General features: G+C 46.4%; 4 protein-coding genes across 4 annotated transcripts; 3 read left to right on the top strand and 1 right to left on the bottom strand.

Moving 5' to 3' along the window:
• Positions 1-1,743: 1,743 nt before the first annotated feature.
• Positions 1,744-8,475, bottom strand: LOC112899895 (protein CHROMATIN REMODELING 19). Its single transcript, XM_025968547.1, has 12 exons — positions 7,171-8,475; positions 6,944-7,061; positions 6,285-6,325; positions 5,712-5,962; positions 5,444-5,624; positions 4,440-4,625; positions 4,188-4,361; positions 3,954-4,112; positions 3,578-3,655; positions 3,265-3,401; positions 2,975-3,193; positions 1,744-2,305 (listed from the first exon to the last, which is right to left on the bottom strand). The coding sequence occupies exons 1-12, from the start codon at positions 8,233-8,235 to the stop codon at positions 2,143-2,145; spliced, it is 2,772 nt and encodes a 923-aa protein (XP_025824332.1). The 5' UTR covers positions 8,236-8,475; the 3' UTR covers positions 1,744-2,142.
• Positions 8,476-11,516: 3,041 nt separating this feature from the next.
• LOC112898864 lies at positions 11,517-13,877 on the top strand. Its single transcript, XM_025967168.1, has 2 exons — positions 11,517-11,987; positions 13,430-13,877. Exon 1 carries the CDS (start codon positions 11,615-11,617, stop codon positions 11,984-11,986), a length of 372 nt encoding a protein of 123 aa, XP_025822953.1. The 5' UTR covers positions 11,517-11,614; the 3' UTR covers position 11,987; positions 13,430-13,877.
• Positions 13,878-18,086: 4,209 nt separating this feature from the next.
• On the top strand, positions 18,087-20,671 carry LOC112898863. The gene is made up of 7 exons (XM_025967167.1): positions 18,087-18,368; positions 18,477-18,972; positions 19,077-19,211; positions 19,294-19,365; positions 19,466-19,531; positions 20,003-20,041; positions 20,140-20,671. The coding sequence occupies exons 1-7, from the start codon at positions 18,118-18,120 to the stop codon at positions 20,311-20,313; spliced, it is 1,233 nt and encodes a 410-aa protein (XP_025822952.1). The 5' UTR covers positions 18,087-18,117; the 3' UTR covers positions 20,314-20,671.
• Positions 20,672-22,351: 1,680 nt separating this feature from the next.
• LOC112901275 (amino acid transporter AVT3B-like) lies at positions 22,352-24,562 on the top strand. The gene has a single exon (XM_025970152.1). It carries the CDS (start codon positions 22,579-22,581, stop codon positions 24,088-24,090), a length of 1,512 nt encoding a protein of 503 aa, XP_025825937.1. The 5' UTR covers positions 22,352-22,578; the 3' UTR covers positions 24,091-24,562.
• The last annotated feature ends 701 nt before the right edge of the window (positions 24,563-25,263 follow it).

The following is a 25,263-nucleotide window of genomic DNA, read 5'->3' as shown; positions in this document are numbered from 1 at the left end:
TCAAGACATGTAGATACAAGAAATTTGACAACTAGAAGTTGTCAGATAAGTCTAGTAAGCAAAGCAGATCCTCAGTCCAGAATAAGGGATTAAGAAAAACATATCCAAAGCCTTCACGAACATAAACTGTATTTGGAATATGGTTACATCGTGTCTAGAAAAATGACCAAAAAGTCCCACTTAAGGTGATAATAAAAATAGAACTGGAGAGAATTGTCAGGATTAGGATATCGCAGGAACAAATTATCTCGATGAAAGAAAGAAAGAACACATTCTGGTACGAGTATTGGAGGTCAGAAAAATGGCATTGTACAATAGCAGTTTGAAAGTTGTCAAGTGCCACGCTCCTATTATAACTGATACCATCACAGCGGCCAGGTTATTTCTCTACTTAAGGTCAGAAATGATAATTTACATTCAAATAAACCTCATCCACGAATTGCAAGTAGGAATGGAAGTGTGCACTGCATGGTAGTTCTAGGTCACTCGCCTAGACCATTTTCGTTCTTGTTAGTTCATTTGGATGAGTTTTTGGTCAACCCAACGATCCAAAGAAACAAAAACTTGCATCCCTAATTGCAAATCTTAACAGGGGGATAAAGAAAGCCAAGATATAATAAGTAGTGCACCTTCGAGCCATATTCCAATATGACATCAAAGTTGAAGTGCTCTAATCTCAATAGACAGGGGATGCCCTCAAAGTACTATAAACCCATATTTCACATGATTTGATCTAAAATGCTTAACTTATTATCACTGCCTCAGCAAGAAAGATGAACTCTAACAGAACTTCAAAAGCAGATTATCAGAGCACCAAGCATAAAAGAACAGCACATAACAACAATGAAAATATGGGACTGGCAAGCTTGATTAAGAAAATGCCAGAGAGTGAGAGATCACCCAACTGCAAACAAAAAGAAATATATCTGTAATAATTGAAAATTCGTCAAGGCTCGACGGTATCTCGCCAGGTACAGTTTGCGATGACCAAAGAAGTTGAAATCTCAATATATTTGGACAGCTGCAGCTAAGGTGCTGCATACTGTGGATACTGATACACATTAAAGAGAAAAACAACTCCACAAACACAAGCATACGATTGTGCTTACCCAAAATCTAACAAGCACATTAAAGGGCTCCCGTTTTAGCTTATTGCAAGAGCCCTCTCTTTAAGGAAAGAGCAAACGGGTCGAAATCATAGATTACCCAATACGGGTTAAAAGTTTTGGGGCTGGGGTTCGGGGTTGGGGTTACCTATGTTGCAGGCCCTAGAGGGAGCTCTTGGGTGGCGGTCGGCCTAGCGGCCGAGGCGGGCGGTGGGCGGTGAGGCAAGGAGGCAATGGCATCACTGACCAGGCGGTGGAGGACAACCGGTGGGCGGTGTTGGGGTCGGGACATCACGGTGACATCCTCCGGAGATCCAGGTTCGCATGGTGGTGGGGGTGGATCAGGCGGATTAGGGCAGACAAGCGATTTTGTTTTTTCTTTTTCCACGTCGTGCGAATAAGACGGGATACAGGGGGTCGGGCGCTTTCGACCGAACGCTATCGGGAGAGCCCTCTCCCCCGAGTGGCCTCTTGTGCTTATGAGTTTATCATGCTAGCAAAATTGTTAACTTATGATGCCTCCCCCGTGTCTATCTATTTATTACTCTCTCTCTCTCTCTCTCTCTCTCTCTCTCTCTCTCTTTTGGTGGGGGGGTGCTATAACTGTGTCCTTTAGTAAAAAAGAAGACAGAATGTATACTGACAAATGGAATGGTACAGATTGAAGCACTTATAGTAAGCTACATCTCATTTAAAACATGTTGAAACTTTGGTACAGATGTACTACTTTCAGTCTTTCCTATCTAGAAGAACGAAAATCAGACTCCATATCTCAACCTATAGTAAGCTTAAACACTATGTCACTGTCCAGAACCAGAACCCGATTGGCTATCCAGCAGTTTGTAGAGGAGCATTCATAGAACTGATGGATAAGGCACATGCCGACAAATTGAGATCCAGTGCAAAAAGGCATCATGGATGCACATCTTAGGACCTCAAGAAATTAATCAAGGTGACCGCCATGCTTATATGAAGGCCAAAAACCCAATGGTAAGTATAGAATCAAATACCTCCGAGACACTCCATGATTAGAACTTCAGGCCAGGAGAAGAGATGCCAAAATCTCTCCCATTGTCTTCTCTGGTACATCAGTACTATTATCTAACTCTGCTCCAGATTGAAGAATTGCAGCATCTAGCACTAACTTCCGCCTCGCAATCTCGTATATGTTTTCATCAACCGAACCTTTTGTCACTAACCTGGATGAACAGATAACACATGCATGATATCATTCCATAACAATTTCATGTGGAGCTTGATATGTAAACAGTTATGTTCACTGTATCGCCTTTCATAACAGTGATTATCTATGTGTCACTTTGATATTCTTAGTTAGACATTATGATCGTTTCGGATTATAAGGGCCATATCTATTTCAAAGATCCAATGAAATTAAATGGCACATGGTCAAAGTGACATAGAGTTAACCCAACAGCAAATGTCAAAATTTTGCCTAGGTATTCAACAAATTAGGATGCTGCTCCACTTGCAAGAGTAGGAAATAGCTCACCAAATGTAGCAAAAGTACAGAACCAAGAATATTCAAGTTATTTTTTAGGACATGCACATACATGCGAAGTGTAGTTCATGCACACAGCACAAAATTAAACAAAACTAGAAAGCACAAAGGCTTTCTATAATAATGCTAGATTTCATCGTAATTTTCCAGAACAACTTCTATATGAAGGACTGTGTTGCAGGAAAAAACTTAGAAGATTTTAAAAGGTATATTAATAAAACAAAGGAAATACTTTTCAAAATCTTTAGCTACTATAAAAAAGAAAAACACCTTTTGGGTAGAAAAATAATAATGATATCAACGAACAAAAACAGAACAGATATTGAATCCAAATCAACTAGAGTGGCACCTGTAGACAGTGACAGGTTTCTGTTGTCCAATGCGATGGCAGCGGTCTTCAGCTTGGCGGTCCATCTGGGGGTTAAAATCCATGTCATGTATAATGACTGTGTCAGCTCCTATAAGGTTCAGCCCTTGGCCTCCAGCTCTTGTAGAAAGTAAACATGCAAATATAGAACGATCATTGTTGAAAGTGTCCACTATAGTCTGCCTTTCTGTTACAGGTGTCCTGGAAAAAAGACAAATAGTTAATTAGCAGATAAAAAATTCAATCAGAAAATCTGTAACGAAAGAACTTACCCCCCATCAAGACGTCTATATGTAACTCCTATTACTTCCAGTGCCCATTCAAGAATATCGAGCATTGTGGTCCACTGACTAAATATGAGTACTCTGTGACCATTATTTGCTAGAGAAGGTAAAAGCTCTGCTAAGGCCTGAACAAATAGTAGAGATAAGGTAAATAAGCATGACTAGTTTGAAAGTTAGCTGCACGTACATGGATGGCTCAATTGAGAATTAGTTGCAAAAACCTATATCAATATTTCCACCTTTTTTAAAAGTATAAAACAGCAACTGCAAGGCAAAACGGATGTTGGACGAAGAAATATACCTGACATTTCGCTGACGCAAAAACATGCTCATCTGTTAGAGCACCTTTTGTACCCGCATCACCATATGATATTAATAGCTGCACAAATAAATAAATACACCATCTATAGAGAATAAGAAACAAGACTAACTTTCAAACAATAGTGTGTTCCTCAAAAATCCAAGACCACTATTTGCCCAATGCAGCCGTTAAAACAACATGTGCACAATACTCAGTCCTACATTGAACTATTTGGCACATAGAACTAAATTAATACAAAAAGGACGATGGCTCTGACCAGACAACAAAAAAGAGCAAGTCCTACTAGATTTAATTCAGTCAGCAAAGCCAAAATGATGGAGCAGCTCATAAAGTAGAAGTTGAGAAAGAACAATACTTGGTGGATATCAAAATCATTGTAGTTCTTTAGCTCTTGGATTGCTCTCTCCAAGGAACATTCAAAGCCAAATGCACCTTTAGGGTAGAGCAACCTTGCAATTCGATCAACATCTTTGTCACTATAAAAACGCCTTATAAGCAAAGGATGATTCGCGATCTGTGGAGCAATGAAAGAACATCTGAAACAGCCATTAACATATTTCTAAAATTTTGCATCATAAGATACACGCACCTTGCGAAACTGTGTAAAATAATTTGATATTTGCCGCTTTGGAATCAATCCAACAACATTATTGGTAATGTTGACTGAAGACTTGGTACTACGAGCTTGACAGGCACTACGGTATTCATCTATGGAATATTTGTAAGCTTTCGACTGCTCTGTGTCCATGATGACAAACTTAACCTGCAAACAAAGATGAACTTAGGTTGAAACATCAAGAAGCACAACTGATTGCTGATGTCTAAGAAGAGCCTCACGCACATGTTGTATTTTAGGAACAAGCTGCTGCATTACATCTGACTTCAAACGTCTAAGAATAAAGGGCCCTAAAATGGACTTTATGCGTGAAATTAGTTCGTGATCTTCTGCATTCAACAGCTTCTTCAGATCGACATCTCCAGTGGCAAATATGTCAGGCATCATGAATTCCAACAATGACCATAGCTCCTGCAGACCATATTACAACATAAACTTTTAGATATATAGCAATTTAAGATGAAATAGAATCTTGAGCAATAAGATTGCCTCCAAAAAGACGTGATGGTGGAAAGCTTTCAGATAATAAAAAAAACTGCTATCACTTATGTCATGCCAATAAGCAACAATTGCTAATGTTTAAAAACAAACATGAAACAGATACAAATAAGGACTTACTGCTATCTACAATACCAAACATATGCCGTTACAGCTTTGAGCCTCAGGTTAAGGAGTAAAGGAAAGCTGTCATCATGCCCTTCGTTTATTTCCATACTTTAGTGCTTCGATTCTTAATATTTTGGGGAGGTAGGAGGGTTGAGATGTAAACTCATATACTGACACTAAAAGCACTGGTTCATAAGTATGATAGAAAGAAATGGCAGAATTGTACTTTGATATTGTAGAATGCCTTGTATTCAGATGGAGTCCACAACTCCAAAACACCAAGAAATTGATCTCAGAATAGTATTGCTTTCAAGCACTACTTTATTTAGTAAATGATCTTGAAATAGCTTAAAAGGTGCTGCTATACTCCTCGAAAAATAGTGCTAGTTTGAAATCTATTGTTGAATTATTGTTAGTGTCCACTTTATGACTTTGTTAAGGTTAACTGGCCAAATTATTTTGAATTTTACCTAGTCAGTATACTCTACAATATTTTTAGAAAGTTCTGTACATCAATTTCATCACATAAGTGGATGTTTTTCTACTGATGTGTTTGCAAAAAAAAACAACAGGATCTATGTTGGAGGACTACCATCAGGCGAACACTTGTCAAACATACTTACATGCAAATCATTTTGAAGAGGAGTTCCTGTCAGCATTAGCCTTTGACGTGCATGTTGCGCAACAGCCATCAGGTTTCTCCATCGGAAGCTGCCCTTATCTTTTAGAACATGTGCTTCATCCATCAAAACACAACTCCATCGCCATCTTTTGAGGGCCTTACGATCATCCTTTTGTTGAGCACTACATTAAATGTTTCAAGAGATAAGCATTTTCCAATGTTATGAACCTGACATTCTGCTGCGCCACACAAAAGAAATCACTACAAACCTTCGTCTTTCAAAAAGTGTGTAGCCAACAAGAAGGACATTAAATGGGGCTGGACAGCCAGCCTTGCCTAAGGAGCTTAATTCCTTTGAGTAGGCAGTCCTTCCAGCTCCATGAAACATGATGATCGAAAATGAAGGGCACCACTTCTTGAGTTCTCTTTCCCAATTTTCCAACACAGAAGCTGGGCAAACTATCAGATGTGGACCTGGGTCGTTATATAGATGCCGCAGCAGAGTAAGATAGGTGACAGCCTGTAAGAAAAAAAGAAAAAATCAAACACTAAGAAAAATGAATTGGCATCCAATTACGCGGCATCCTAGAACTGATGTATTCTAACCTTTTAGTATACCACATTTGCAACAATCAGACATTTAGACAAATAAATCATCCAAAGCTATATTTCAACACAATACGGTCAAAAAGAACAAATATGAACTAGCACAGATAATACATAACATATTGTGGAATGCAGTTGACATAATATAACAATCATGTCACCACATGACAGATAATTTGGGATTCCCCTAACTTAGGAAATCATGTTAGGTTACTATCATGCACTATCATGCATACCTGCACTGTCTTCCCAAGACCCATTTCATCAGCCAGAATTGCTGTAACAACAAAATAGAACTACATATTAACATCAAAATAATCTAACATTTTTTGGGCATGGTGAAAATGAAAACATAGCAAAATAATAATAAGTAAGATCATTAGCATATGGTGCTCCAATATGCAGCTCATAACAATGATTGGCATATCACTTTCCTTAAAATGAATATATCATACAAACGAATCATTGCACAAAAACAATATCTAAAGTTGACAGTAATCTATTAGTAACTGACAGAACAAAAGATTTTTTGAGATATATTCCTATGCTGCTAGAAATCAAGTTGGTCACGATCTATTTGGCATACCTGCATCATACCACAGTAGGGATTTCCCCAATGTTCTCCATAAAAAAACATGCTAAAAGAACCAAACAGCAGTATTTAAAGTGTTTTCAATCGAAATGATTTTCACCAAAGCGATTGATACTCATGTAATTTACATCTGTATATAAAAAAGAACTAGCAAATGAAGGACTGGTTATTGCAGAAGACAACTGCTGCAGGGAACAGGATGCGCTCTGACAGTGACAGTAATCATAGGCTACTCCATTGGCAAATAATGTTATGAGCAATTGAGAGTGCTAAGTTCAGCAGCCTAATGCATAAAAACTTCACCTCCGCCAATGCTTTTCCGATGTAATAGGAGAAGGAAATTAACTCCCACGAGCTGATACGGCTTCAACACAGGGTCAAACCCTGAATTCTCACTTGTGCATGCCGCATTCACATCTTCCTGTTCAGGAGTTCACAAATCCCATTGGCTCAAAGCATTAGTTATCTAAAACCCTTAAAATTGCCATCTCAAATGAAAAACCTTAAATTACATGTCCCAGACAATTTACCTGAGTAACAATCCGGCAAGTAGAAGCATCTGTTTCAGCGTAGCTTTCAATATTTCGTGCTGATGAACCAAAAAGCTCCTGTCGCAGATCTGCCGAGATGCGTGAGCACTTGCGCAACGCCATTCCCACAACATCCCCCTCGCGCTCCTCCACATGCACATTTCTCCCCCCATTGTACTTCTCGTCTTTGTCCTCATTCTCCAGCTCCGACCAGTTCACCACGTCATCCTCCTCCACATCCACTGCTCCATCAGCTACAGGAACATCACTGTCATCATCGTCCCCAATCACGAATCGTCGACCAGAGGGGCGTTGCTGAAAAGGCATCAGGTCTTGGTAGTCGAAGTCATCATCAGCAAGGTCTAAGTCTTCGTCTTCCTCAGAGATGTCAATGGCAGCAGTTAACAACCGACGACCAGCAGCACGGCGCGGACGCGATGTCCTGGAAGGCGGAGCTGCAAGGTCTAACTCATGGTCTGTGAGGTCGAAGTCATCATCATCAGTGTCAGATAGCCCTGTGGTGGCAGCAGCCTTGGAGGGTTTGGGATTGTGGCGGAACGAGCCAATTGACGGAGCCTGCGAATGGGGCCGGTGCTGCGGACGCTTCAGAACGCGTTGGCTCTTCCCTTTGCAGCGCAGGCGTGACGTCCTCGAAGGCGAGGCAGGAAGATCTAAGTCATGGTCCGTGATGTCAAAGTCGTCGTCCTCGCTGTCGGAGAACCCCAAGGCCGCGGCGGCCTTGTAGGGTTTAGGATTGTGGCGGAAGGAGCCAGTCGACGGAGGGGGCCGCGAAGGGGGCCCGTGATGCGGGCGCTTGAGGCCGCGCTGGCTCTTCGACCGTCCGTCCGCACCTAGGTCGAAGTCGTCGTCGTCGTCGGAGAGGACGACTGTTGCGGTGCTGGTGCTGGTGCCGGCGGCGGAGGAAGACTTGGGGGTGTAGCGGAATGAATCGATCGGCGGCGGAGGCTGCAAGGGCGGCTTGTTGGAGCGCTTGAGGACGCGCGAAGGCTCGAAGGTGTGAAGCGACCACTCATCGTCAGAGATCTCCTCGAAGGATCGAGGCATCGGGGCGAGGCGGCGGCCGCAGCCCGCTGCTACACCTGCGGGCTGCGGCTGGGGTCTGGGGTTTTCGAGGCGGCGGGGAAAAGCCGGTGGAGACGGGAGGCGGGAAGACGAGGAGGCGGCGGCGACGGCGGTCGAGAGGGAGCACGAGGAATTGGGGAGGGAATTTTGGCGGCCGGAGGAGTGGGAGAACTGGGCGGCGCTGAACCCGAATAGACCGCCAATTGCTTTTCTGGAGGAGGGGGCGCGCTGTAATTTCCACTTTTGAGGGCAGTTTCCAAAATTTTCGGAAGGATTTGAATCATTTTGAATTAGAGAATTTTATGTGGGGCATCCCTGTCGGTCGGCGCATTTGGGTTAGAGTGTGTGCTACTGCTAATCTAGTTGCCGTGCTGGGTCGGGAGGGATGATTCGGAACCTTTTGATCTCTTACGCTACCCCAAGTTTCACTCTACTCTATAGCTTGACTGCTTGGGTGCTAGACTTATATCACACCCCTGAGCAATTGTGGCAATGTTTTGTTAGATTTTGCTTCTAATAACGTGTGTGTAACTCTTATATCTATCAAAAAAAATAGATAAGGTGTGGACGTCAACCCTTTAAACACATACACTTGTGTCCTACTTCTACTCCGATATATATGGCTACGGGATACTTGTATTGATAAATTTCAGTAATGATGGCTTGTTGTCCATTGTCACTTGTCTACAACATGAAGAAATAGCTGTATTAATGGCATACATAGAACATCGCTGCTGACCCTTTGTTCCGAGTAGTCAGGCAACTAGCTAACTACCTTCGCCAACAATGCTTGAGCAATACGTGGTAACTTCATCAGTCTTAGCTGCGTCGATTCAGTCTTCAATAGATATTCAATAGATATACACAGGAATGGAAAGTGTGTACAAAAGGACGTCGTTCTGCCGTTTTTCACGAGTGAACGAAAGAATGTCGTCCTGGCGTCGGCGTTCTTTTTTTTGCCGTGTTTGCCCCTGCTATCGGCATCCGGCGCGTGAGACGAAGCATTTGTATGGCCAGCGCCTATCGCATGCGCGCGTGAGACGAAGGTTTGCATGGCCCCGAGTCGCTGCCCTCGTTCCCCAACTCCACGAGACACCGTACCGCCTCCCATCGATAAGCGCATGGATCAATCTCCGGCTTCCAGCAATGAGTCCGACCCGACGTGGTGCAGGCGTAATCCGGCGACGCGTGCTGCACTTGCGGCGTCGCGTGTAGCGGCGCGTGAGGTGTGTGCAGCTGCTGCAGGGATGCATGCGGCAGCCGCTACGGCATCGCGTGAGGCACCGGCGGCTACTGCGGCGGCGCGTGCGGTGGCGGCTGCGGCCCGTGCGGCAACTGCTGCGGCCCGTGCAGCGGCTGCTCGCGGATCAGCGTCCCAGCGCGTGCGGCGAGTCCGGCAGCACCCCTACATCCGGCCTTCACGTCAAAGGGATGCGAGGTTGCGTACGCCGTCCAACGATGAAGACGAAGTGGTTGGTCCGGCCAAGGTTGAAGAAAGAGGAGAAGATGGACACCGGAGATGCTGCGAAGAAGGAAGAACTGGAGGGGGAGACCAAGAACGAAGATGCAATGAACTAATCATTTGGATGGTGAACATACGCGCGCATGCAAACGCCCCAGCAAAAAACGAGCGCCATGTAAAAAAAATACGCGCGCATGCAAAAAAAAAGAGCGCCGAACGCCACGCAGAGAAAACATCGCGCGCCCGCAAAAAAAATTGAGGCCTGCGGCCGCCAGGATTCGAACTCGGGACGCACGCATAGGGAGCAGCGCCATTAACCGGTTGGGATAGGAAAGAGATCTGGTTACAGAGCACATCGGACCTTATTTAATAAGGGCACAACTGGAAATTAGATTCGTAATTAATCACTCCTTGGTATGCCAAATTCTGTCCAAAACGACAATCTTTTGTACACCGGAGGTAGTATACTTTTATCAGAGTATGAAGTTTGTGTGCATATGTGAATGCCTACTTATATATTATGTTTGAAATTCTAAAATTTTTATTATTTGTGGTTTGAAAAGTTGTTTAAATCCTAAATAACTTGTAAGTAGAAAATATATTTGAGCATGTAATTTTCAAAATGTAAGTGTGATTTGTCTTGACAATTTTATTGAATACACAATCTGATCTTTAGCTTCTCTTATAATTTACCATCTCCGACAATTGATCATTAGAAATATCTGTAAATACAGTTTCTAAGTATATGGTAGCAACAACTATGCTATGATTGAGAAATTTATCTCTAGAGATGAAGTAAAAAAACGACAGAGGGACTAAGCCTCTTGTAATTAAGCTAATTATATATTTTTTATATGTAAAATCTAGAATAATAAAAAAACTAATTTTAATTAAGAGACACATATATTGAGTATTCATGATCTGCTTCTGGTTGTCTCATGATTTTAAAATTTAGCTCATAAGGTGTTACAACAACACGTTTTTTTACAATACATTTATTTTCTTCTATAGGCTTATTAAGAAAGTACCAAAAGAGCTCTTGAGATACCTTTAAACAGTGTTAAAAAGATGTTGCTAGGCGGAGGGGTTCCGCCTGACCTAGGGGGTAGGCAGTTCCCTAGGCAGCCTACGGCGGAGGCGGAGGTAGGGATGGGTGCGGCGGAGGTAGGGATGGACGTGGTGGCGGAGGAGGAAGCAGGGGACTAGCGCGCGCGTCGAGGTACGAACGGGCGATGGCGGATGAGGAGGTAGGGGCGGGTGCGCGGCGGAGAAGAGCTGGCGCGGAGGAGGAGGACGAACGGCGACCTATGCAGCGGAGGCCGCGCGCGCGGGTGGCCTGGGCAGGGGCCGCGCCGGGTGGAGGAAGAGTGAATGTATAAGGTGGGAGCTAGGTCGTAGGGGTTGAGATGGGTTGGGTTGGTTTGATGAGCTCTCTATTCAATTTAACTTTAGGTCCACTGATCTCCAGTGGTCTCTAGTTTTTCTCTTCTTTTAGAGACATAATTGATATGTATTGCAAAGTACATCACCGTCTAGCAAATCGTCTTGAATCGTCTATGCACGTTTAGGCTCATCTAGGCTTAGACGGTGGGTTATCATCTAGAAAACGCCTAGCGTTTTTTCGAATATTGACTTTTGGCGAATATTGCCGTAAGTCGGTATATCCTCGAGGTATAATATGAGACGACATCGTTATACGAGCTTAAATTTGTACCAAGTGATTAATTTTCTTCGCACGACTTTTGTGCCGTACATGCCCACATTATTCATCCGGAATCAAAGCAGAGGCAGAGGCAAGAGGGCTGTAAACGACACAACCGACCACACCACCATATACCCCGATCCGGCGTGAATTCGACCTGTCGTCCTCATCTCCGTCTCCCTCGACCCCCGTTCTCCATGTCTGACGCGTACAAGAAAGCCAAGGCTGGCCGCCTCGTCTTCAAGGGCGGCGAGGCCGCCTCCCTCCACAAGCCGAAGAAGCACAAGAAGAAGAGCAAGAAGCCCGCCTCCGATGCCCCGGTCGACGGCGATGTCGAGGCCGCGGCCGCGGCCGCGGAGGGCGCCGAAGGCGGAGGCGGCAGCGGCGCCGGCGACGACTACACCATCGATGCGGCGAAGAGGATGAAATACGAGGAGCTTTTCCCCGTAGAGACCAAGAAGTTCGGGTACGACCCCGCCAACGCCGCCCGCGCCGCCGCACGCAACCGCACAGTCGAGGAGGCCCTTGACGACCGCGTGCGCAAGAAGGCCGACCGCTACTGCAAGTGAGGTGAGGCATTGGGAGCTAAGCTAGGGTTTTCGTTTTGTCAGAATCCGATAATCGATCCCATATTGTGCTTACCGTTTAGTCAGAGTCCGATCTCTGATAATCAGATCCCTAAGGTTGCTTTGTCTTAGACCGAGTTGCCTTTTCGATTGCATGTTCAGTGATTCGATTTGAGTTGCTTGGTGCTGCCACCAACATGTGAATTTGGTTGGTGAGACTGGTATATGTTCGATCGGAGTTCATCTAGCTATGTTAAATCACGAAACTGTGAGCTGTGTTGCTACTGCAGTTGGCTGACTGTTATTAATGTATACTGTAAGCTTGATTAGTGGGAAAACCTTCTGTGTGGAACAAACAATCAAGAAATTCTGATGTTTGCTGCTATGTGTTAAATGCTTCCCGACCAATGTTCGAGCATGGTTTAGGTTCTTGAGGTTCTTTTTATCTTTTAAGTGCTATTGATATCTTTGCAACAGTGTAACTTTACTGACTCAAGAACCAAATCACAATGGGGTGGATTAAGTCCTGGTAGTTCTGGTTTAGATGGTGGGGAAAAAAACATGACCTGCTCAGGTTATCCTGGTGTAATGATTTAGTAGTAATGATATGGTTTAATTGTTACCTCTGCTGCTGATGGATGCAAGAAGATGTGCCAGGGACAGTAGCGGAACTGTGTGTTTGTTAAGGCTAGGACACTAGCATTAGTCCTCCATCCTGGACTCCTGTTCAACTGGTAACCACCAAATGGATGGACTCTTGCCTGTTGTCTCGGCTAGGGTTCAGGCACCGGCCACTGGGGCTTCACCATACGAGAGTGGCTGAGATAGATGGCGAGAGCAAGAGAGATCAGGGCCAAGGGAGAAGAATTAGGCCAAACAGCTGGGGCCAGTCCTTGCCGTAATCGAAATGGGCAATGGAAAACTATAGGTGGTATCCTGCAAGTTTGGGTCACGAGGCTGCAGCACTATTGGCCCTAGTTTGACTACACCTGGCCATGGATCCAAATACTATGTAGACCTGGTTAATCTGGGTGGCCCCTTCTTGACTGAGCAGATCACATGTTTTTGCTGCATCACCGAGAACATAGCACTGCATCGCAATTCAGCATACAGAGTTGGTAATTTTATAGTTCCACTTGGAGGATTCAAATCTCCAGTATGCTTCTTACCTTTATTCGTTCTGTGTGTCATATATGTATCATGTGACTGGAGTGGTTGTTGCTCAATACTGATGCCCCTAGGTTAATATTCGACCATTCCTATACTTCTGTTTGCAAATCTGTTTTAATAGACTCTCACTCTAAAGAACAGTCCTTCAATTGTTAAAAGGTTATGGCTTCATCATATTTCTTTGTTGGCACGCAACATCATATGTATGGATTACTGTATTTTGCTAACTGTCATTTCATGTTGAATGTTGTCTGATATCCTTTTTCTACTTGACAGGTGGCTCCTCACCGTAGTTGGAGAGAGGCCCACTTGACTTAGCTCAGAGCATCAGAGATGGTATCTTTGGACGAGTCAGGACTCAGGACCAGATGGTGTATTGTCGTTTAGCTAGTCTCAGTACCGTTCAAGCATGTTCTTGTATGCATATGTACCAGTAAGCAGAAGGATGCTTGCATCTATTGTTCTGAGATGATTTTACTCTACCCTCTTTCTTGCTTGATTTGCTCATTTAGAAATACCAGATGGTTTGCGCTGCAGTTGTTTAATGTGTATTTGTAATACGGTTACAAGCCTGGAAAGTGTTTCCTATGCAGTGCTGTATTTTATCCTTTCGACCGCGCTACTACTCATCCACTTGATAGAGAACATAGGGTGACATTGAGTAACAACTATATGGTGTATTGATCTTTATCTTCTTACCACATTAAGTGATGTTTACCTGCAATATGATCTCGAGCGTTGCATCTTAAGAACAGTTTAGATTCTGTTTCTGTATAACTGTAGTAGAGTTCAGTGCACATGCCTGCAATATTGAACAGAACTGTATTGACAGACTATGGATGGCACAACATATTCTTATGTAAGACAAAAGGTTCATTTTTGCAGGTTTTATGGTAACTACTGAACATGCTTATGTTTTATGGTAACTACTGAACATGCTTATTTTTAACCTGGCTGTTAGTGTCACTAAGCTTGCAATTTATACTTGGTCTAAGTTGTCTGGTCAACATTTTCTTATGGGGTGGGCATGGATCCTCACTTAAGATTGAGCTGCATACTAATTTATTGCATCTTTTTAGTTGTACCACAATAATGCTTCAACAGTTCAACTGCATGTCAGTTACCTTTTCCTATGTTTGTACCTTTCTTGAGTAATAACTTATTCCTAATTTGTACCGTATTAACCCCCCCCCCCCCCCCCCCCCTCCTTTTTGACTGTATCTGGTCCAAACCAATTCTCTCAGTTGAATGGATTTATCCTTCCACTGTAAATTTCCGTTGCATGTTGTATGTTTATTTTCTGGTGTGATTCATGGATTGGCATTATTGTTTTGAATGAATGAATATTATCTATCCTGTTTTGGTTCCATCAACTTACTCTCAGCTCTTTTGCATCCACCATGATCGTGACTTCAGCACTTGTCTTGACTACTTTAGCCTGGTAGGGATATTGGTTATTCCACTGAATGAGAAGTTTCCGAAAGGGCAAAATAGCTTTTACTCTACTTTCATGCTCATAGCTGTTGGTGAATTGTCCTGTCATGACTTATCTTGCTTCCTTTGGTAAGTAACATTCTGTTCACTTATGATTGTGTTGTGTAGTTGTGCTTTTACTGGACTATAAAGGCAATAAGGTTCGGGAGGGTTGCATTGTAGATGGATGCTCAAATCTCCAGGTATCTTTATTTTTCTGGCTATTACCAGTCCTTTTGTCATGTGTAGTGCCAGTAGTACAAGTATCATCATGGTGATTTATAATTCTACATATCATATATGCTTTTCTAAGCAGCCAGCAAGGATAACTGGCCACATGGTTGCTGCTGCTGTTTGAGCACAGCTGAAAAGGCTTGATTCTAGGACACATAGATCTAAAAGAAGTTTCCTGTCTAGCCTGCATTATTTGAAAATTAAAAATTGTGATTATGCACTCTGTATATATATAAAAAAGTCCTTTCAACTTTCCAAAATTTATAAAAAGCTTTGTAGTGATTTTGTTCCTACGCACCACAACTGAAAATTCAATCGAGTATCAAATCTCCCTTGCTGGAAGATACTGCTTTCATTTGTCATTGTCAGTTCCCACCTTCCTGAGGTGCCACTTCTCACTAAGAGGCCTTTGCATCCGTCATCTTTCTAGATGACCTTTGTCCCTAGTGTTTGACTCGGAAGGGGGTCAACATAGAGTAAATAAAGGTGCATCCGGCTTGCTGGTCATACAACTGTACTGTGAGTTCTTGATGCACTTTATCTCTTATTCACCTCAATTAGAATAAATGGTGCACATGCTTAGTGCTGGATATCCACGCTTTGTCTCGTCTCTTTCTGAAAGTTGGAGGACTCTTATGTCCACCGCTTGAAAGTGCTTCATTGTTAGTTGTGATAGCTTCTAGTAACTGCTAAGTCATGATGAATTCCTTGGATCTCTCATCAAGGTCATACTGACAACTCTGGTTCCACATCTGAGTTGACATTTGATCATGTAATCATCTGAGAATACAAATGGCATCATGGTAACCGTTTGTTGTCGTCCAAGATGGGTCTTTTTTTTTAATAAGCTATTGAACAAATACCTTATGAAAAGGGCCTGCTGTCCCTTTCTCAATGTTCCCTTTTGATGAAGATTACATCCAAAACCAGAAAGAGGTACTGTCTCTGGCAGCTAATGGTGGTAGTTTTATAGATCATTATTTGAGATACTTCCCGTCCCACCTGTTAACTCAATCACCAGTATTTGTGAATCAGACTGGTAGGGTAAGTGGAATGCTTTTGTAAAGAATAATGGTGGGAGTTCATGTTACATTAGTAAGGTAGGGAGCCTCCAGTGCTCCAAGTTCTGTTTACTTTCTGAATGCTGAGAGTTGAGAAACAAAGATACCGTTTTATTGAATTTCTACTGGAGATTATCACCTTTCCAAATGTACTTAAATATTAGCTCCAAACAAATCTGTATTTTTTTCAGCTCTAGATAGAATTCATGCTGGTCAATTGACTGTCGTAGCTTGGAAATTTAGAATACAGGCTGTATGCACCTGTATCCTCCCTGTAATAATGGGACACACAGGTTAAAATTACAGGCTTGCCACCCGCTATATAGTCGTTTTAACTCCATATGGCCTCTGTACTGCATGGTTCACGATAGGTTTCTGTAATGTCTAAGTTAGCTCTCTTCAGAGTATGACAACCTGACACCAGAGTTTAGACTTTAAACTCATGGTTGGGGGACATCGCGTGGAACATTGAAATTCTGTAAAATTTCAGGTTACTAACTAACTATCAGATGGGGTAGTGATGACTAGCGGAAGCTATTTTCTGCTGCCATGTGTGTTACATTTCTGTTTGTTGTAAGGTGACGCAAATCACAGCATTTTGTTGTTCTTTTGCAGTTGGTCTGCTGGAGACATCATTTCCATGTTATTTCTTCTTTTTTTTTCATCAGAATGGTAATTTGTGTATTCTGATTTCTGCTGCGGAGCTCCAGGTTAAAAAGTTCTCCAATTGCCATGGCATGTTCAGACGCTTCTTTCCTTGCATCCACATGGTACACTCTAGAGGCTAGAAGTACTCGGTTGCAGCCTTGAAATCTCCCTGGTGCACCAACACGACCACAATGGTAAGGTCTTTCTACCTGTGCAGGCCAGTGCCTTCCTACCGTATGGCTCGCAAAAGGTGCATAGGCATGCAACCCCACAGGCCAATATATGATGATACCATCCCTTTGCCACCGACCCACTGAAGCTGCAGTCTTGTCCAAGAATATCCTGGACCAGAGTTTAATTGCCAGTACCATCATTAAGTAATGACCATCATGCTACTGTATAATCTTTATATGATGGTATCCAACCTATGCTTGTGAGGGAACAAGAGTCCAGTTTGTTATAACTTGATCATTTTTTATAATTGAACGTAAGGCGATGTCATACATGACTCGGCATTGCGTTGCCCCGGCTTTGCTCAGCCTTCCACTTGTCCAGGTAATGTGGTTCCTTTTGAAAGAAAGATCCTTTTGGTACATATATGCCTTCTTTTCTTTACCAAAGGACCCTCGTCAACTGTCTATACTATCCGTAGTAACTTGCAACCTTATCGTCATTGTTGTCCGTTCATTCTAGCGGAATAGTGATGCCCTGCAGAAACTGTCTTGAAGTGAGAGGCTCTTGTGACATGTTTCCCGTCGTGGCTGAACATACTTTACCTACGCGGTATGCGTGAGCACGCGCGTGCTTGCAGCTGAACATGCGCGAGGGGTGATGGAGAACGGGACCGCGAGAGGTTGCATTGTTCGGGTACTTTTCGTGGACCATTAGCTTATCATTCATCACATAATCATTTGCCACCGGAACATTCCTCCGAATTGTCTTCTTCCTCCTACGATAAGTTGTTCTATTTTGTCAAAAGTGGCTATGAGGAAAAGTATGTTCGTGCCCCGGCCCGTACCAAGCGCGGTGAGGTGTCACCGGAGAGCGAGGAGGTGGCCTATTACAAGACAAGCGCGAGCAGGGAGCAACGAGTCTGTGAGAGCAGACGAGTGTGTGTGTCAGTGTGCGTATGTGTGCTCGTTTTAGGAAAAAAAAATCACCATAATCCTTTGAAACGAGGAGGCCAGAAACTCTAATTTTGACGTGCTAGATGGAATCGGCACAACTTCTTGCAGTTTCTGCCCAACTGCTGATTACAAATCACACGAGAAGCTGAGACTGAGCAGGTACTGTCGAAACGATCACGTCATGCCGACGACACGACAGCATATCATCCTCGAAAGCCCGCACCTCTAAGAGGAGAAAGAAAAGCTCTCCATGCGGCGCGCACCAACAAAAAACGACCCCCATCCGCCGTCAACCTGGTCCACTCACTCTGGCGTCTTCCGCACCATACGCCCACACACAGTAACGCATGCACGCCGCACGGGCATGCAAGTGTTGCGGCGCAGCAGGCACAGCTAGCTCAGTAGCTCACCGGTATATTTCATGGCCCAAGACAACGCACCAGCTGGTCGCGGCCGCTCCACCACTCCACCAAGCACCGGCATGTGGGAGTCTCCTCCTCGCCAGATGCAAGCGCACGCGCCCTTCCCCTCCTGGAGCCCCTACGCCGGCACGTTCGTCGCCGGAGCCGGCGAAGCCGTCGGCGCGCACCTCTCGCCGCCGCCGGCAGCGGCCGACTCGCCGCGCCTGCCGAGCGAGCACGTCCCCGACCATGTCTGGAACCAGAGCGCCCAGTAAGTGTGTGTGTCTATATATATATATGCACACGTCTAACAACACATGGTTGCTGCTGATCGGTGCATGCCAACTGACAATCTGACGTCGTGCACTATTGTCAATAGCAGGGAGAACTTCCTTTCCCTGCTCGGGGCGAGGAACGTGGTGCCGGAGATGTTCGAGGACGTCCCCGCGGCGTGCGACTACCTCGCAGGGCCGGTGGGCGCCGCGGCGTCGGCGGCGGCTGGCAACACGGGCGGCGGCGCAGCTGCCTACGGCCTCGGCAGCGCAGACCGTCTGTACTCGGGGAACAGCGCGGCGCACGGGAGCAGCGTGGGCTGCGCGCCACGCTACGATCACGAGGTGAAACCAGCAGACTGCAGCCTGCAGCAGGGGTTTGGAGCTCCCACGGCTTCATCATTTCTGCAGCAAATGATCCCTACCCTGGTGGAGATTCAGACTGCTCTGGGTTATTCCGGCATGGGATCTGGAAGACCAACGGAGTCTTCTTCTTTCGGCGTGGGGTGCCTGCCGCCGGATGCCGGTTCTTTTGGTGACCACAGGCCAGCTTCAGAATTCATGTCTAGCAACAGCAGTAGACATGAGCAAGATATTAGGCCGGTAAGGTTGACTTGCTAATGGCAAAGTACAGCTTCTCGATCGTCTGCGATGCTTACAGATGTGAACAGGTGAAATCTGTCGAATTCAGAGCTTGATTCTTGCAGGGGATGGGCAGTAGCAGCAGTGGAACTGGAGCAGCAAGTGTAGCCACGAGGAGGAGATCAGAGGAGAGGGTTGGAGTTGGAGGAAACGCGAAGAAATCGAAGCAGGAGGCTTCCCGCAAGGCGTCGCCACCCAAGGTAATCCTGCGAAATTACAGATGACCAAGTAAAAAGCCCGGGGTTTTTGAGCAAGAATTTGGCAATTTTGTTTCAAACGCAGGCTCAAGCGCCCATAGTGAAGCTGGGAGAGAAGATCACAGCACTGCAGCAGATCGTGTCACCTTTCGGGAAGGTACAAGATTCTTACTGCAAGTTCTCCTAATGCAAAGCTGGATTCTGTTCGTTCCTTTTTATTCGCTGTTAACTCGCCCTGAACATTGCATTTTTGCCAGACTGATACATCATCGGTGCTGTTTGAGACGATCAAGTACATCAAGTTTCTTCATGAGCAACTACAGGTAAGTGCATGCGCGCATCATGCCATATTTTTGTCTTGCGTAACTTTCAATGTTGATTTTGTTAGACAAAATACTAAGATCCTGAAGTAGTAAAACTTCGGCTGAGCATTGTATATAGGCCCAACAAAGATGCAATATCTCAAGATATAAACACTGAACCGTTGCGTGAGTGCTTCAGCCTTTTGCCCTGGCTGCAGTGAGGGTACCATATTGACCTATACTCACCTTTTATCAGTGGACTTCCAAGTCATGCCAAAGTCCTGTGTAAAGAATGATCACGCTGTCCCTTTCCAGAGTCCAGACACTAATGAACTTAAAAAAGAAATTCCGTTAAAAAGAACTTAAAAAAGAAAAGGGGGGCACTTAAACACTCTCACAGCCATTAGTCCACCTTTTCTGAAGCCTAACAATGCTGACAACACCCCATGCCTGACCTGCTCTTCCATTCTATGATCTGGTATTCTGGTGCAGCTGTTCAGTGAGCCGTACATGACGAAAAGCGCACACGAGGTACCGATAAAGCAACAGATTTACATTCCCTTTTCACTAATCTATTGGCAACAATGCATGGTCACCACTCACTGACGACGTATGATTTTTTGTTTCAGGGCCACGTCCCGTTTGGAGGCGAAGAGAAAGAGAAGACAGGGACGGGGCATGAGAGTGGCTTGAGGGGCAGAGGGCTCTGCCTGGTCCCTGTCTCGCTGACCTCGCAAGCGTACCACGACGACACCCTGCCGGACTGCTGGACGCCGGCGTACCGGAGCTGCCTGTACCGGTAGATGATCTCCCTCAGCGAGGCGGCACCTGCATCAGCAATAGGATGCACAAGGATTTGCTTTCTTTTTTTCTGCCACGTCGAGTTTGATTTACAGTCTATTGCTCAAAAAAAGATTTACAGTCTAGTTCAGGCGAATAACATACTTAGGCATCTCAGACATTGGCCTTCGGAAAAGCCAGCAGCTAGCAGAGGTCCGCCAGTCAGTCGAGTCGACAGTACTACTAGCTAGCATCTCACTGCCTATGAATGTTGTTCGGAGCCATTGTTAGCTTTAGCCACTGGCATCCGCATTTGCACTCTTTGGAGGCCATTGTACATGTCATGCCTTTTGAAGGCGTAAACTGAGATGATGTTCAGTTGGTCACACACCATGGATTCCAGTGGTATTTTCTCGGCCTTTTTTTTCTTCCTTTGCGAAACCGCCGAGCCGAAGGCTGCAAGGCGCGCCTGCACGGCAAACCTCGTAGCTGTCGTCGACAAACTAATGCAGCGGATTCAAAACTCTGGGTTGGGCTGAAACTGAATGCGTTGCTTCGTAGTCAGGCCAGTTTCTCAAGAGAAAGAGGCGTCCAGTTTAGGCTGCTGGACGCTAAATCCACCCCTGCCCGTGCTATAGGATGAAGGCCTAACAAATGTTCAGCCACACACTTACAACGTGCAGTTCTGTCTGTTTGCTCAAAAGAAAAAAAACATGCACTTGCTGAACCTGAAATTCTAGCTGCAACTGCAAGGAACCACCGGCCTGTCACGCTTCTTGAAGCATTTGGAGTGCTCAAATTAACGTCTGTATAACGCATTGCCAGAGTGGCGCTTCCGCATACCCACTGTATATATGATCAAGTAGACGCAAGATTTGTTTGCACGGTACCATTCTTTTAAATAAAGCGCTCAAGGTACTCAAACTCGAGATGTGTCTGATTTGTCGATCCGACTCTTCTCCTCTCTACCGTACTTGATCTCAACTGTAGCTCAAAAGATCTGAAAGCTGCTAGCCTGCTACGTGACAATAAGAGGTAGAATCAAAGCCCACGTGACGATATGGCGATATGCCGTAGAACCTTTCATCTTTCGGCCCCACCCAATAATGAGAATCCACCCCGTATTAGCGTATATTTGGAGGAGCTAAAGTTAGATGCTAAACTTCAGCATATATTAGTACTTATACTCCATGCTAAAGTTTTTAATCTTGGCTATAAAATTTAGACTACTCCATTAGCACTCTTGTATGAGCTAGTACTAAAATTTAGCACTTTTGCATATTAGCATTTGGATCCAAATACCCCCTTAGTCACCATCATTTCGGCTCTATTTGGATCCAAGTGCTAATAGACGCTAAACTTTAGCACTAGTATATCCAACGGGAGTGCTAATAACATATGCTAAATTTTAGCTAAGACTTAAAATTTTAGTATAGATTTGATTGCTAATACGTACTAAAGTTGCGCTCAACTTTAGCACTCTGTTCCTACGCGATCACGGATCTTCTACTTCGTCAAAAAAAAGTCGAAACAAATACGAGACACATCCCCGGTCAAGATCATGAGGTCCAATTATGAATTCTGCTAAGGCATCGGCAGTGACAAAGGATGTCGGTATCTTCCCGGGAAATTAAACTACTATTTAAGTGTCACGTTAAACGCATGTAGCAAGTGCATGAACCGGCAGCGCCGTGCCAACATCAATGTCACAGAAAAAAATCCCCCAAAAATAGAGAGAAAAACAAACGTCGCTTTCCTTGTCAGGCTGGCTCACAGCAGTTGGCATGAGCGCGTGATGAAACGCGCGTGTTTCGTAGCAGAAGGGAAGGAGAAGTTTGATCCTTCCGGATGCGGCGTTCCGATCCGCCCTCTCGCCGCCGTACCGTGCTCGCCATGGATGGCACCTGACCTGACAGATTTGGTCGAGGAACATTTATTTTCCTGCAGATTTGCTCAACGGTGGCCTGATTGCCAACCCGCGCCGACGGTGCAGTTCGCACTGCCGAGAACAAGTTGAGGAAGTTGGCCAGAACCCAGTAGCGTGGCGAAGCCTCAAAACTCGATGCCGGACACTCGCGGCCATGGCGAGCAACCTGAACAAGTCCACCGTTCCGCTCCTCGCGGCCACACCGCCCTGCCGGCGAGCAAGGCACCGGGTCCTCACCTCCGCTACAGAGACATGCCCTTGCGTGCGCCGACACCCTCGCCTCCCGTGCGCCGCCACACGGGCAGTGCGAGTACGGCACGCCATACCCTGATTGATTGCTGAGCAGGCCAGTCCGTGAACCATGTCCACGGCGTCGCCCAAGGAAAAGTCCACGGCGTGTCCTGCTCCGACGCCCGATTCCCCACCCACCTCGGCCACTAGCTGTCACCGGCCCTGCTGCGCCTCCGCTACAAAGCGAGAAAGCGCACGGCGCGAGCTCCCCCAATTCCCCATTTCCCCGGACGCCAGCGGGCCACGCCGCCACGCCCCGCTCCCTCCAGCCGGCTGCCGCTCGATCCGTCCTATCCAGCGGGCGGTGGCCATGGGATTCGACAAGGAGGCGAGCTCCTCGTCCTCGCGGCTCGACGCGGCGGCGCCGCTGCTCCCGCAGCACGGCGGCGCGGGCGGGCACCTGTCGTCGCAGCCCAAGACGTTCGCCAACGTCTTCATCGCGGTGGTCGGCTCGGGCGTGCTGGGCCTCCCCTACACCTTCTCCCGCACGGGCTGGGCGGCGGGGACGCTGCTGCTCCTCGCCGTCGCCGCGCTCACCTTCCACTGTATGATGCTGCTCGTCGCCGCGCGCCGCCGGATCGCCGACGAGCACCCCAAGATCGCCTCCTTCGGGGACCTGGGCCACGCCATCTACGGCGCGCCCGGCCGCCACGCCGTCGACGCCATGCTCGTGCTCAGCCAGGCCAGCTTCTGCATCGGCTACCTCATCTTCATCTCCAACACCATGGCGCACCTCTACCCTATCGGGGCCGACTCCCCGGCCTCTCCGCTCCTCACCGCCAAGGCGCTCTTCATCTGGGCCATGCTGCCGTTCCAGCTCGGCCTCAACTCCATCAAGACGCTCACGCTCCTCGCGCCACTCAGCATCTTCGCCGACGTCGTCGACCTCGGCGCCATGGGCGTCGTCCTGGGCCAGGACGCTTCCATCTGGCTCGCCAACAAGCCCCCCGTGTTCGCCTTCGCCGGCCCCGCCGAGATCCTCTACGGGCTCGGCGTCGCCGTCTACGCCTTCGAGGGAATCGGCATGGTCCTGCCGCTGGAGGCGGAGGCCGCGGACAAGCGCAGGTTCGGCGCCACGCTCGCGCTGTCCATGGCGTTCATCGCCATCATGTACGGCCTGTTCGGCGTCATGGGCTACCTCGCGTTCGGCGCAGCCACGCGGGACATCATCACCACCAACCTCGGCACGGGGTGGCTCTCCGTCCTGGTGCAGCTCGGCCTCTGCATCAACCTCTTCTTCACCATGCCCGTGATGATGAACCCGGTGTACGAGGTCGCCGAGCGCCTGCTCTGCGGCAAGCGCTACGCCTGGTGGCTGCGCTGGATCCTCGTCGTGGTCGTCGGGCTCCTGGCGATGCTCGTGCCCAACTTCGCCGACTTCCTCTCGCTCGTCGGGAGCAGCGTCTGCGTCGTGCTCGGGTTCGTGCTGCCCGCCGCGTTCCACCTCAAGGTGTTCGGCGCCGAGATCGGGTGGGCCGCGCTCGTTGCCGACGTGGCCGTCATCGCCATCGGGGTTGCGCTTGCGGTGTCTGGGACATGGACGTCGCTCGTTCAAATCTTCAGTTCTTCTTCCAATGTGTAAGCATCGACAGCTTCTCACCTTGTCAAATGGATCATGCCTTGCTACTGCATTGGGAACGCTCAACTGTACATTGGTTCGAGGAGATTGAGGCCCAATTCAGCTGCCATGTGGATCTGGGCATACTTGCATTGCTTCAAAATATGCGATGGCATACGCAATTGAAATCTATAAGCTTTTGTTCAGATATAGGTTCCAATTGTCTGTAGCAAATCCATGTGTGTGTATCCTATGTGGTCTTGAAAGAGAAAAATGACGAGGAATCAATGGATGCATGTAAAAACGCACGAGTAGCTATGTTATGTTTTTTTTTTTGGTTTAAAGAGTTCGTTTCAGGATCTCTATAGTCTCGTGTTCTGTCAATTCCTTAGCCCTGAAACAAGTTGTGTACTATTGATCCCTGACCTTGTGCATGGTTTTGGTTTCTTGGCCGTAATTTTGAATGATTCGAAGAGGACTAGAGGTTGACAAGTAAGAGCGGTATAACAATCCTGGGCTTATGTTTAATGGAAATGTTGTCGTGCACTTCTCGAAGAAAGAAAACTTGGAGGATTTGCCCATGTCAAAAGAAGAACTTTTTTTTATGGGGAATGAAGGACATATTGGGTCAAACGATTCAGTCACTTCACTGGAGAATGAGAAAGAAAACAGCGGCTCCTATCCTTCCCTTCTTTGCCATCAGCTTACAGACTGAAAACTGCTTCGTTTTCAGTGGCTGCTCTGTTCTTTCTCCAAGACAAAACTGATGGCAGGTTTTCGGCGGCCTCCTAGAGTCCTAGTAAGCTCCTACGATACTACCCCCGGGCTAGCAAAGTAGTAATAGCATCTTCACCCGGGCAAGCGGAGAGTCACATGTTTTCGAACAAATGAACACCATGTGATGCAGTGAGATGTCCACCCAATGGAGCGAGTTGCGTAGACCACTGGACGGCTGTTTCTCGTTGGCGTGGGCCCCGTGGCGAGGATGTATGGCCAGCTACTTTTGCTCTGATGCTGCATTTCTCTCGATGGGTTTTTATCCATCTCTGAATTGATGGCAACCGTGTTGTCTGTTATCCCCTGGTCAGTTGGTCCAGATTCTTCGGGAGATTAGCCTGATTCCATGGATTCGCAGCTGCCTTCACTCTTCAGCTCCCAAAGCCGGTACTGTGTATAAATCAGCAAAGCTCAGAACAG

This window comes from Panicum hallii, chromosome 7, assembly GCF_002211085.1.
Source record: "Panicum hallii strain FIL2 chromosome 7, PHallii_v3.1, whole genome shotgun sequence".
Classification (NCBI taxonomy): Eukaryota; Viridiplantae; Streptophyta; class Magnoliopsida; order Poales; family Poaceae; genus Panicum; species Panicum hallii.
This window is presented reverse-complemented; position numbering and strand designations above follow the sequence as displayed.